This window comes from Thamnophis sirtalis, unplaced genomic scaffold (assembly GCF_051295495.1).
Source record: "Thamnophis sirtalis isolate CommonGarterSnake01/CBP01778 unplaced genomic scaffold, rThaSir2_p1.2 scaffold_5, whole genome shotgun sequence".
In the NCBI taxonomy this organism is placed as follows: domain Eukaryota; kingdom Metazoa; phylum Chordata; class Lepidosauria; order Squamata; family Natricidae; genus Thamnophis; species Thamnophis sirtalis.
Genome location: NW_028261385.1, coordinates 37,317,769 through 37,332,227, shown reverse-complemented (window position 1 = coordinate 37,332,227; position 14,459 = coordinate 37,317,769). Strand labels below are relative to the sequence as shown.

General features: G+C 40.0%; 1 protein-coding gene across 1 annotated transcript in view; it reads left to right on the top strand.

The window, feature by feature from the left end:
- The first annotated feature begins 5,169 nt into the window (after nt 1-5,169).
- Nucleotides 5,170-14,459, top strand: part of BDP1 (BDP1 general transcription factor IIIB subunit) — a 51,368-nt gene continuing 42,078 nt past the window's right edge. The window contains exons 1-5 of the mRNA XM_087715834.1: nt 5,170-5,559; nt 8,851-9,406; nt 11,763-11,872; nt 13,273-13,332; nt 14,202-14,372. Coding sequence (XP_087571960.1) covers nt 5,288-5,559; nt 8,851-9,406; nt 11,763-11,872; nt 13,273-13,332; nt 14,202-14,372 — 1,169 coding nt within the window. The 5' untranslated portion in view covers nt 5,170-5,287. The remainder of the gene's footprint in view (nt 5,560-8,850; nt 9,407-11,762; nt 11,873-13,272; nt 13,333-14,201; nt 14,373-14,459) is intronic.

Sequence of the window (14,459 nt, the reverse complement as noted above, 5' to 3'; positions counted from 1 at the left end):
ATAATTTTTCATTACTGGTACATGATATTTTTTACAGATGTCCCTATGACTTATTTTGGTGACTGTTATATGATTAATTTGGTCTAGAGAAATGTACTATTGTTCAAAAAGAATAGTGAGAAATTGGAAGTAGCTGGCTATAAGATTGTAAGAGGTTTGGAAATCAAGTTCTATGTGTGAAATGATGCATTTAAACTGAAGATTGACCAAATTAAATGGCTATAATATGTATTTAGCCTACAAAAATGAAGATTGAGATAAGGAAGCAATCTTTAACTATCTGAACGATTGTCACATGAGAATGGATTAACTCTCTATTGCATCAGAATTTTATAGTAATACGTTTGAAGTCACTAAGATACTTTTGAAAATCCTTGGACTCAAGAGGCACTTATGTTCTTATCTCACACAATCTCTATAATAATGGTGCTTTACAGGTTTTTTTTTTTTATAATCTTGTGACTCAGTGTAAAATTCTGGAAATTACAGTCTCTCCTTTCCTAATTAATGGAACTATAGGGTAATGCATTCTTTTGTAATGTTTTTGAATCCAGCTCAGACTCTGCAGAAAGCAAAAAGACTTGATGGCATTTTTGTCTCCCACCTTAACAGAGCAGGCAGAGAGAGAGAAAAAACAGGCGTAAGCCTCACCGTCGTGGTGGTGGAAAAAAACTTTTTGTCAAACTTCTTATAGTCATACACAACTTGCACAGATTGTCATAGTATTAGAAACATTATTTCATGTTACGCAAACCTCATTATTATACTCAGCACTCTAAAGACAATAGATCTTAGAAGAGGAAAGAAATACATATTCTGGCATATAAGACAGAGCTTTGTTAGGGAATGATGAACACACTTTCCAAATTGCAAGCAAGGTTACTTGGTACAATCCTTTGCTAAGCTAAGCTTGGCAATTCGCCTAGAAATTTGGCACGTTAGGTTACAATGGAGCTTCTCTCAAGAGCAATTTAACAAAAGTTGAATTAGGTTACACTCTGTGTATGCTCTAATCCTTCAGAGATCCTTCCATTCCTCCCTTTTAAGGCAATAGAATTCTTTCTATTGCTTGAACAATGGTGAATATTGCTTGGGTACTCATGTCAAAGTAAGAACCTTAGCAGGCTTGTCCTGTCTTCCTGAAGCCACAACTGTTATTCCATAAATTATGCTAGTAACCACTGATCTTATTACAGGTATCAAACGAGGTAATATCATCAGTCCTCCAAAGGCCAGAGCTATGAGGAACAAAATTCTCTTCCAATCTCCAAACATTCCCTCAAACCATCCGGAGGTGTCTAAGATTCCATCCCAGGTTTGAACAGGAATGTGAGCAAGCTTCCTCATACGATCTGTGATTTCTTCAATTGCTTTTCCATTATCATCTATCTGGATACAGCAATTGGGTTAGATTAAATTTTCCAGACTCCTCCTTCTTTGGCTAGAAGGCAATCTAGAGCCAATCTATTTTGGTAAATAGCAGTCTTCATTTGAGTATTAGTTTTAGCCAGCAAAAGGATTGAAGAAGTTTCATTAGTAATTATTTCTAAAACTACCTTCAACCTAATAATTCTATTTAACATATAAACTGGGGTCTGCTAACCCTAGCTACCATCTTTGGCCCAAACTGCTGGGCCGTACACTTGAATGATCCTTTCAGGAGGCCACTTCTTCTCCCTCTGCCAATCACCTATACCATCAGGTATTTCTCGTTTTGTTCGTCCCAGATCATCATATACTGCAACTCCAAGTTTTTATCCTTGTTTAAGGGGTAACAAGAAGCTGGGATTAATGGTTCCTAAAATACAGGCTCTTGACCAATTTAAAGGTAGCTGAGCATATGCCCATCTTCCACAGATCCAATACCAAAGGTCGGGTTCGATCCATGGGAGGGAGGGATTCCCAGGATCACTCCATATTTGATACAACAATTCCTGTGTTGATGAATTAAAAGGATTGGAACTTGACAAATTTTGGTTGGACCACCAGGAACATTTTGTAGGTATGTCAGGTTTACATAACCATCCAGATTCACAGGCTAACTCTCTCATTGGTTCAAGATATGTTCGAACAAAACACTTTTCTCTTATCACATCACTTTGTAGAGTCCATTGTGTTGGTGTTTGCTGGTCCTCCCATGTGAAGCTATATGAGGAAACATTGGCAATACATATTTCTTTAGCTTCCCAAGGCCATTGCTCTCCCATTTGGTTCCTCCACAAACATAACAGTTTGTTACACTTAAGCTTGCACCAATCCTCTCAACCAAATCAATAAACAATTTTTTGATGACAGGAGGTATCTCAATCTTTTATTTCATGGTTTCCCAAATGACAGTATGGACCTGATAGGTTTTAGGTGTCTCCTGTACTTGGACAGTTCTTACAATAATCTTTCCATAAGGGTCTTTTTCTGGTCCTGATACTCCAAGTTCAAAAACCTGAGATTTTGTGGGTGGATCTCTAAAATGTAGGCAAATAGGAGTATATGTCCCCAGAGCACAGTCAGACTTGGAAACATTTTCAGTCATGTTAAACCAAATTTGATTGGAAGTGGGATCAATGCTGGGTCCTCTCATCATCTTTATGTCGGATGTGTACCAATGAGCATGACCCATTTTAATCTCATGTATTTTCTTTTAACAATAGAGGATCTTTCCCAATTCAAGGAACCACAACGGATTCCATAGTGACCACATTGCCCCTGTCCTTGGCTTATTGCTTCACAAGCATCAAAACAAATAGTCATTTCTGGGTTTTGCCCAAGTACAGTGTGGTTATAAGCCAACTGTTGGGTATAATGATCATTTCCTCCCACAAATGCGTACACCCATCCCTTAGTGGTGAACCTTACTCCCTGTGGAGTGTGACACCCCAGTTGCTACCTTTAGAACAGGTGGCATATTGTATCTGGTCATTGTGCAGGTGGATTTTATTCCCTGACAGGTGTAATCTGAGTGGTAAACCAGAGTTTTAGAGGTTACACTTCCTGTATGCTCTAATCCTGTGATGGCGAATCTACGGCACACGTGTCACAGGTGGCACGTGGAGCCCTCTCTGCGGGCACGCAAGCCGTTGCCTAGCACACGGGCCTCCCGTCGGCTAGCTGATTTTTGGGTTTATCCTGCAGACGGGAGAGGCACGCGCATACCTTTCTCCTCACTTTCTGCAGTCCATGCCTTCCCAGATCTCCAGAGATTTCCCCCCAGCACTGTTTTGAGTTGTGAGGTCCCCCCCCCCAGCGCTGTTTTGAGAAGGGAGGCTTCTCAAAACAGCGCTGAGAGGGGAAAAAAGCCTTCCATCCCAAGACAGTGCTGAGAGGAGTAAAGGCCTCCCTTTCCCCCCTGCCAGCGTTGTTTTGCAAAGGGAGGATTTCCCCGCCCCTCAGAAGCCTTCCATCCCAAAACAGTGCTGAGATGAGGAAAAGCCTCTCTTTTCCCCCCTCTCAGTGCTGTTTTGCGAAGCAAGGATTTTCTCCCTCAGTGCTGTTTTGAGAACGGAGGGTTCTCAGAACAGAACTGAGAGGGGGGAAAAGCCTCCTGTCCCAAAACAGTGCTGAGAGGAGGAAAAACCTCCCTTTCCCCCAGTGGAGGGATACGACTGGTACGCCCTGGTACGGGCGTACCAGTGCCTGCTGGGAGCACCAGGTACTGTTCTGGTACAGTGCTCTGGAGGGCCCACCTGCACTCCTTACCTGTATTTGAGCTGTTTGTGGCTTCCACGCATGCGCACTGAGTGTACGGTGTCTGTGCGATGCTCCGCTGAGAAAGCTGGAGCGTCGCGGACGGTAAGTATGCATGTGCGTGCTGCACACGTGCTGTGCGCATTCATGTGGTGGATGCCTGGCCCCGTTGCACAGCACCGGTTGCAATGGGATCCGAAACCCACCATTGCTTCCCCCCTCTCAGCGCTGTTTTGTAAAGGGAGGCTTTCCCTCCCCCCAGCGCTGTTTTTGAGATGTGAGGCCAAAAGGGGGAGGGATGTTGCATGCACATCTGCAGGGGAGCGTGGGGGGGTGCGTGCATATGCATGGGGTGAGGGAAGCACCGGGGTGTCACATGCAGATGTGCAGGGAGGGCATGGGATGGGCATGGCATTATGGGTGTGGGCATGCGAGTGAGCGCGTGCATGTGCTTTTGGCACCTGAGGAAAAAAAGGTTAGCCATCACTGCTCTAATCCTTCAGAGTTTTTCATTTTCTTATTGAAAATAAATAGAAGAGCGATGCAGAATTGCGCCAATTGCGGGGGAGAGGAGAACAAGACATTAAGTGGGAATGAAATAAGAGAATTATGGCATAGGCGTTAGTACATGTACTAGATTAGAAGACCTCCAAAATCCCTTCCAGCTCTATTATTCTGTAGGAAGTTATCACCCAGCCCTCTCCCAGAAAAAATGAAATATCCTAGGAAATATTGAAAAGGCAGAATATTTCTCTGGATGTGAAAAGGAAGAAACATGTTTTAAAAGACTGCCTGCAGCTTCCTGCCCATCCCCCTTTGTCAATGAGCCATTAAAGCCTGAGCTAGTCCACTTTACATAATAAAGAGTTCTCCCCTTTAGCTCCAGAGTGATGGGATTAAGGCATGATAATATTGGCCCTTTACTCAACTCACCACATGTCATCTGATAACACACCTAAACCTGGATTCAAAACGCAGCCTAGAGAGTTGCCCCTGCATGAGCCCATGGGAGTCTGACAATCAATCAGAATACAAGCTCAAGATCAAAGGCCAGAGAGGGCATAAAACCAGGGACTTTCAGCATCTCAGCCCTTCCTTCTCTTTTTCTCCATCAACAATGAAGCATGTGATCACCTTTTTTGTTCAGGACTCAAGCCGTGTGGTCCTGTCCACCAATAAACCATCTTTCCAAGCAGCCTCCGTGTCTCCAGTGTCTTTTTCCCCACTTGGAGCTGACCGTAGAAGGATATTTCTTTCAACAATTCTGTTATGGGATTTATTTATTTAGAAATTTGATTTGCCACCCATCCCCTATCCAACGATGAATTAACAAACCACCCGTCCGTCCTTTCTTCAGTACAAATCTGAAACGCAAAACTCGATTTCTGCATTGCAGGCGGTACATTAACCGTTAATAAGAACCAAACCTTGCTTTTGTCGCAGAATGATGACGCGACCCGTTACGCCATCGAGGAGCAGCTGATTTAAGTCCTCTCCCAGAGAGGAAGGGCGGGGAGCTGTGGACGGAGCCGGGCCGATGACATGAGGCGGCCTCGCCGGCGACGCTGGACTTTAGCCGTGGCTGGACCTTCCGCCTCGCGACACCATGTTCCGCCGCGCCAGGTTCAGCGTGAAGCCCAACGTACGGCCGAATGCCGCAGGGAGAGCCGGGAATAGCGGAGGGAGCACGAGCTCAGTTGTCCCGGCGGTTGTCACCGCTGCCGCCGCCGCCACCACCACAGATGCCGACGGTCAACATGATTCGGCGTCGACCAGCTGCTCTTCTACGGCCGAGGACAGCTCGATGCCCCATCGCGGGGACGCTGCCGCCTCTGGAGATCCTCACCTGAGCGGGGACAGTAGTGACAACCATAGCAGGTAACTGAGGTTTGCTTTTTAAAAGCCTCCCGTTGATGCTTTTGCGTCTCCATCTCAGAAACCGCCGGAGCTTCCCAGCTTCCTTTTTGAAATGACTTGAGAGACACCTTGGAAGTTAGATCCGGGACGCTCGTTAACTACCGTATTTGAGGAGCCGGCTTTGAGAAAGCTTCTCTTAGAGGTTCATAATCTTCTGAGTCATCAAAACTCCCATCTCAATGAGATGTGTGTGAGAACTTTAGGTTTGTGTTGTAATAACTGAGCTGTTTGGACTGAGTATAGTGACTTGATTCTGTAGTGTGAACATGCAGAGGAATAATTGGCATTAAATAGACTGTAGAAATCCTACCAACTTGCTGTTCTCCTATAGAGAAATTTTCCAGGTATAGTGATGTGGATGATGATGTTGATGATCATGATGCAGAAACATTGCATTGGCCAAACTCTGATCCAATGATAGTATAGTATCTAAACTGTACTATTGGTCACCTGCACAATGAATAATGCTGTCAGTACGTTCATAAGCTTGAGGTATGTTGCTTATGCCCCTGCCAACCTTGTAAGTCTTTAATATCAGCTCCATATAGCTAATTAGATAACAAGTACAGGTAGTCCTTGACTTACAACAGTTCATTTAGTGACTGTTAGAAGTTACAACAGCACTGAGAAAAGTGACTTGACCATATAAATTTAATAAGTAAAATAAACAGAACAATATAGGAAACTGCCATTACTGCAGTTTAGGAGTCCTTTGGATTGTTGCAGGCTTGATCTGGATGTTATACATAAATTAATAAAGTAATGTATTTAATTTGAAACTTGATTGTTGTGTGAGATCTCCCATTAAATTGTATGAATAAATTACAAATAGGTAGAATTGTTCTTTTGATTTGTTTAAAATACTTGGTGAACTTTCATACATACTGTTCTTCTGAGGCTGCAGTTACTACACATACACACATAGACACACACACATAGAGAGGGGGGAAAGAGAGAGAGAGAGGTGAACACTTATATATACAGCTGGAGTATATCCCAGTTAAGTTTTACCCTTGTCTTCAGGCTCAACCTGAGACTCATTATCTAGCCTCATTTAATTTTTGATTAATATTGGGATACCTGTTAGTGTAAGTCTCAGTTCGACTATCTGCAGTTAATGCTCCAAGATACACAGAGCAAATATTGGGTTACAAATCTAACTGTGAACCCTTTATCTCATTACTTTATGGGATAATACCATTTTAAAAATAATGTCTAAATCTGTTGGGAGAGGGGGTAAACTGGACATCAAAATATTTGGATCAACTCATGTCTGAGGAAGCAATTTTTTAAATTCAAAATTATTACATTTAATATGGGGTGCATGGTTTTTGGGGGGGAGTTAAAACAGTTTGATTTACATCAATAATCTTTTTGGAGAATATTCAATTAACAGGTTATTTGATCCAAATACAGCTGCTGCTTCTGAAGTTCCCCAGAGGTTAGAGGTTGTGGCTACAGTAACTCTTTTAGCAAATTGATGAAATTGATTTTATTTATTTATGTAAGCATTAGCATGATGAGCTTGAATGCTGTACTCTGATAATCATTGAAAGGCTGCATTAAACAGTTATAATTTTATTTCCTATGATCATAAAATGAAATTAATGTGGTTTAAACTTTTGCTTTGTATATACTGGTGCTTCAGATAATGTTAAATGAAGTTTGATTACAATCACCCTGCCATTGGAGATGTAATTTGGGAATTGGTACATTAATCCATATGGTTGGGTCATTTCCTATGATTGTTGGGTTTGGGGCTGACATCAACAGGATAGTTAAATTCTAGATCAATTTCTGATTGTTAAAAGTGTATGTGTTCTTGGCTATATCACCAGTATTTGAAATTCACCAAGATACCAAGAAATGTGCTTTTTCATGCATAGGATTGACTCAGATAATAACTCTGCAACATTAAAAGGAGAAATCAATCTAGCCGCAAGATTTTTGATAATGTGTTGCTTGTAACTTAATTTATCAGTTTTCAGTACACATTTAAAGATATGATCGAAATTATGTTAACATTTTTCTTTTTTATTATTAATCTTGTCATCATAATGATACTTTAATGTTTTTAAAAGTACTTCTGCCTTTCAAAATCAGATCACAAAACAAAAATAAAATAGAATAATTAGTTTATTAACAGATATGCAGAGGACTGAATTATAGCATTGTGATATATTTTATATATGTACATTATAAATTAATCTCACTGATCTCAGTAGTAGTTATATCTGAGTTGGTATGTATAAAGTTAGATTGAAGAAATCCAAAACAATTTATTACATAACTACCCTTCTGAATTCATGAACCTGCATTGTAACATTGTAGCATTTTTCTCTGTTTATTGTATTATTTTTCTACTACTCATGGCATAAATATACCAAATAAATATTTGTTGATAATACAAGTAATGTTCAGTTTATGACCACAATTGAGCCCCAAATTTATGTTGCTAAGTGAGACATTAGTTGAGTTTTTGCCTAATTTTATGACCTTTCTTGCCACTTGTTGTGAATCATTGCAGTTGTTGTTAAGTGAATCATTGCAGTTAAGTTAGTAACACAGTTGTTAAGTGAATGACGTCCCCATTGACTTTGCTTGTCAGAAGGTTAGTAAAGGTGAGCAGATGACGCCAGGATACTGCAACCATCATAAATATGAATTTTGATCATGTGTCTGTGAGGAGGATGCAATGGTCATAAGTCTGAAAAATGGTGGTCAGTTTTTTAAATACTGCTGTAACTTTGAAAGGTCACTAAATGAACTCTTGAAAGTCAAGAACTAGCTGTAAACTTGTGTTTCTGGGAAATTGATTTATTGATCTATATTCATTTTGCTATAGAGTCCTAATATATTTGTTTAGGTAAGTTTAATCTAAGAGCATCCGTGTTCCATAGCATTAACTATAATATTGTATAATCATTCATATAAACTATGGCATATCTATATTTCCCTTAAAATAAGACTGGGTCTTATATTAATTTTTGCTCCAAAAGATGCATTATTTGCCGGTTAGGTCTTATTTTTGGATAAATATGGTAAATGTGTTCGTCTGGCTGATGATCTTAATGGGGCTTATTTTTTGGGGTAGGACTTATATTACAAGCAACTTGAAAAATCATGCTAGGGCTTATTTTCCAGTTAAGTTTTATTTTCAGGGAAACACGATAATTACTGTACTACATTAAAAAAAAAATCTGTCATTATATTATTCTAGTCTATTAGCTAATCTTTCTCTTAATTTTCCAGAAATGAAAAGACCAGTGATAAAAGTGGAGGTGGAGATGGAGACTGCAGGAAAAATGCTGAAGGATTTTCACAGAGAAGAAAACGGATATCCACTATGCCTAACCTTATAAAACCAAAAATTGTACCTCCACCTCCCCCCACTGTTGATTCGTCATCAAAATGCTCTCAAAAACAAGGACCCCATTCTCCTGCTTTTAGTAACTCTAAAGAAACATCTTTATCTGAAAAGATCGATGTGGAAAATTCTCCCAAGTCTTCCATATTGCCTGAAAAGAAAACTTCTGCTCCTCAAGTGCCACAGTTCTCTCCATTTAAAAAATCTGTTAGTAAAGAATCCAGTCCGTGTATGCCCCCTCCAAGAAGTGATGAAGTCCTTCCGAAGAACATAAGCTCGCCTCTCAAAGAAAGACCCACCCAGGAAACATTGATAGAAGAGGAAACAACACAAACAAAATCTGCTTCAGCAGATAAGAAAAAGATTTGTTCAGATCGTGTGAAAATTATCAAAAGTCAGAAGCTAAGGAAGATGCTTAAAGAAGAATTGAATAAAGAGAAAGTACAGTATTTTTGTAATTTTATTCTGAAGTATCAGGGAAGGAAATGGAAAGAGTTCTACCGTGTTTCCCCTAAAATAAGACAGGATCTTATTTTCTTTTTACCCACAAAATATGGCTTGGGCTTTATTATCCGGGGGGAGGGGGGTTATTGTTTTGGGGTTGCTGGGCAGCTGCTCTCTTGTGAGCGGGCTCCCAAAGAGCCGGGCTCAGCCTCAGGGGTGAATGGCTGTGTTGTGTTGTCGCAGTAGCGCAGCACAACAGTCATGAAGTGACCACGCTCATGAGCAGCCACCTGGCAAACCCCCTTTCCAGCCAGGCACAGCACCATCCACTGATCTAGGGGTATCGCCAAGCCACATGAGCACCTATTCACCACCGCCCAGCTCCCGCAGCTTGGCGTCTTCAAAATGCCAGTGAATGGCGCTCTACACGGCTGGAGAGGGAGGTTGCGAGAGTGGCTGTTCCACTCCCGCTCGCACGCCTCCCAGCCTCACGATGCCCTGGCCCAGCTCTCTCTGCAGAGGAAGAGCACTTCCACTCCTGCCGTCACTGCCGGCATCCCGGCATGGCTTTTTCGGCGGATTCCAAACCAAGTCTTCCGGCAGTGGTGGGTGTACTCTCTATGGTTGTGGGCCGGTTGCCGGCAGAGCGTGCTCCCACAGTGTACAATCACAGAGTGTACGCCCAGAGCGGCCACTGCCAAAAGACTTGGTTTTGGAAGCTGCCAAAAAAGCCATGCTGGGATGGTGGCGGGAACGGAGGTGCTCTTCCTCTGCATAGAGAACTGGGCCAGGGCATCGTGAGGCTGGGAGTGGGAGCGGAACAGCCACTCTCGCAACCCCCGTCTCCAGCCATGCAGAGCGCCATTCACTGGCATTTTGAAGGCGCCAAGCCACAGGAGCTGGGCAGTGGCGAACAGGCACTCATGCGGCTTGGCAATACCCCTAGGTCAGTGAATGTTACTGTGCCCAGCTGGAAAGGGGGTTTGCCGGGTGGCTGCTCGTGAGCATGGTCACTTCATGACTGCTGCGCTGCACTGCTGCGATAGTGCAACACAGCCGTTTGCCCCTGAGGCTGTGCCCGGCTCTTTAGGAGCTTGCTTGCAAGAGAGCAGGCGCCTGGCAACCCCCCTCCAGCTGTGCACAGCGCCGCTCACCAACCTAGCAATGCGATAACCTTTGCCCCCCTCCCCCCCCGGTTCCTGCAGCTTGGCATCTTCGGGATACTGCTAGGTTGGTGAGCAGCGCTTTGCCTGGGGAGTTGTCCAGGGGGCTTATTTGTGGGGTAGGGCTTTTATTTTTGCCCACCAGAAAAATGTGGCATGGCCTTATTATCAGGACATGTCATATTTTCGGGAAAACACGGTAGCTTGCTTTTTGGGATGAAGTATCCTATAGTAATCAGATCATTGATTTTTTCAGCCTGATATTTTTTCAGTGTTGAATGGCAATATTTCTTAATTCTAGAGAGTGATTAGGTACCAAGTCGCTTTTGACTCCTTGTCTATGTGGGTAGATCTTCTCCATGTTGATCTGTCTTTAACCAGGTCTTACAGAGAGAAGATTTTTTAAATCATCTGGAAATAATAGATTTCATCCTGTGACCTCTTGTATGTAGATCTTGGGCTGTACTGTTGAACTAAGGCAGTCTTCACTTATGAGAAGTGAACCTTTTGTTACAATTTAGAAATATTATAAAAAGTATCGCTATAAACTAGCGAGATCTTTGGCAGCTGGCACTGTACCAAGCTATTCTAGGTAGACACTTAGTTTTGGATTTCAATTTCTCCCATGAGCTCTGACTGACATGGTCAGTAGCAAAAACTCTTGAGAGTTCTAATTCTAAACATCTGAGATATATTAAACTGCTGGCTAAACTTTCCAATTCTTCTTAATTTCTATCTGATGCTTCTGGTAAATAACGGGGATTTAAGTCAATGTGTGGTCAGTAGTCTGTGACCAATTGGTCAATCTCACTCATTCTAATTCTGTCATCCATCTAAATTAGGTGAGGGGCGCAGAAGGTGAATTAGTGTCTGAATATGGTAGCGTAAACTGTGTGATAAATTTTCATGTAATGTTAATTAGTTATAGTTTCATTATACATTCATATACATTTTTAAAATTTAAACTTATATTGTATTTTTCTGCTTCTATCACTCAACATTATAAAATGTATTAAAATAATAATAGCAGATAAAGTTGCACCAGCAAAAATGTAAAAATAAAATAAAACAAGCTAGCAACTGAATACGGCAAGTAGAAAACTCTTAAATATATACAAATGATAAAATTAGAAACAAGATTTAAATAAAATTGTATGGAGTGATAAAACTTTATTAATTTAACTTTCTAGAAACAACGGAAATTTAAATATCCTATAATCGAAAAAAATATGCCGGAAGATCGCTCCAAAATGACTATGAGAGATTTTATTTATTATTTGCCTGAAAACAATCCTATGAAGTAAGTGCATATATTCTTTTGTCATGTTGGTACAAATTGTTTTTATTAATTCATTGGATTTATACGGTCTGTATCCTCGAAAGATCTTAGAGTGCCCTATATGGTTTCTCACTCATTCTTTTATCTTTATAACAGTTTTGTTAACTTGGGCTCACAGGCATATAGCATTAAACATCTGAGACATTAAGTCTTGGGGTCTTTCACTTATAAAATATTGGCTTCAAGATGCTTTTCTACAGTATAAATTACTAATTCATTTATTATATATATATATATATATATATATATATATGTATGTATGTATGTATGTATGTATGTATGTATGTATATATATATATATATATATATATATATATATATATATATATATATATATATATATTTTTTTTTTTTTCTGAGGTTTTCGCGGGTGTTAGTATGTAGGTCTCTAGTTGTTCGGGTTTTCTCCCGCGTAGAATTGGAGATGTCTTGGCGACGTTTCGACGAAGTCTCATTCGTCAGGTGTTTGGTGTTTCCAGGACTGGAAACACCAAACCTGAAGTAGTCTGAAGCAGCCTGAAGATGACGAATGAGACTTCGTCGAAACGTCACCAAGACATCTCCAATTCTACGCGGGAGAAAACCCGAACAACTAGAGAGAGAGAGAGAGAGAGAGAGAGAGAGAGAGAGAGAGACACACACACACACACGCGCGCGCGCACACACACACACACACACACACACACACACACACACACACATATATATATATAAAGTCACAACCCCCTGGTATGCCCAAATATGGGAGGAAGTTCACTGCTTCCATTTTCTGTCCATCGGCTCGTCATAAGAGACCATCCAGACAGAAACCCAATATTTTTACTGTTGCCTTTGTTGCAACACAAATACAACACACACACACACAACACACACACACAAACAAACACACAGATATATTGGTTTCTATAAGAATGCATCTGTATTCTAGTCAAATAAGTAGAAATATAATAAAATGTGGCTAGGAACTTTATCAAATTGTTACAGGGCAAGATTTATTGAAATTGATAACACATTTTTGGTTTGGATATGTATAAAACATTTGCATAATTTGTTTTTTATTCTTTGTTGAAAATTTGGCATTCCTAAGTAAGTGGATTTAAATCATCTTGTTATCTGTTGTTTTCAGGAAATTATTGTGAAATCTGAAGTGATTAGAGTTGTAGATTTATCTTAGTTCAGTCTTACTGAACATTATATGAATAAATTAAATTCAATTTTTGTCTGTAAATATGTATACTGTAGCATGCTAGGAATTAGCATGGTTAAATACACAATTTAACTGCATTTGTACTATGCACTATGAAATTAAGAAATTTGCTGGATTAAATGAATCATTTCATGCCTTTTTCAATATTTAATAGGTCTTCATTCATTGAAGAGAAGAAAACAGAAAAGACCTCTACAATGACCCAAGCAAAAGAGTAATTTGTTTCTTTTTGAAATAGTATTAATAAAATGTACAATCAGTAATACATTTGTAAAAAATAAAAAAAATGTTTGGTTAATATTGCTGAAATTAAATTATTGGTTGAAAACATAATCCTAATAATCTATTGCAGATTAATTATATTGAACTTTTGATGAAATCCTGGTTTTAATTATAATTAAAAATCGGGCATGTAGCATGAATGGATGCTCAGCTCTATAATCCTTTCCTTTTGCTTGTAATTTCCTTCCTTCCTTCCTTTCTCTCTCTCTCCCCCTCCCTCCCTCCGCCTCTCTTTCTTTTTTTGCCTTTATTACTTTATATTAAGATGGCAAATATAGATAAAACTTCCTCCTCATATTATTTTGCTACTTTAAGCATGTAACCATTATTTTTATACAGTGTAATTTAAGAAAGTTTAATTTAATTCTGAGCTAGCATTACTAACCCAACTTTTAAACGCTGATTTTCAGTGCGGTGTTAGAAGTACCTGAGGATTAATGCATAAATAATTCCATACTATGTTTAATGGAGGAAAGAAACATTTGCAACCAAGAGGAGGTCAGCTAAAGAATAAAACCTATCACCCGTTCTCATATCCAATGCCTAGGTCATAATTAACAGGTGGTGGTATTAAATTTATGTTTGTATAAATATGCAATTATTAAGTAAGGTTCTGATGCAATCTTTTAGGTATAGGTGTGTTAGTTAGGGTAAAGAATATGACCATACATCCTGAGGAAAGTTATACTCCAGCTAAAAGAATGAGATAGATGTAATGATTCTTGTAATGATACTTCGTTTTGAAAAGGAAATATGAAAAGACCTTGGAACTATTTGAACTGTTACTTCCCCAAATTTCAGGCCTGAAGAAAGAATAGTTGCTGATCATGAAGATGAAAATGAAGAAGATGATGATGAAGAACAGGGAGGAGGAGCAGGAGGAGAAGGAGGAGGAGGGGAAGATGATGGCTCTCTTTTAGTCCCTCGAGTGAAAGTTGCAGAAGATGGCTCAATTATTCTGGATGAAGAAAGGTTAGGTTTTGCTATCAGTCAATTTGTGTTATAAAATTGGTGTCTATTTATAGCAGTGCTTAATATTGGTCAAGATATTTTGGTACT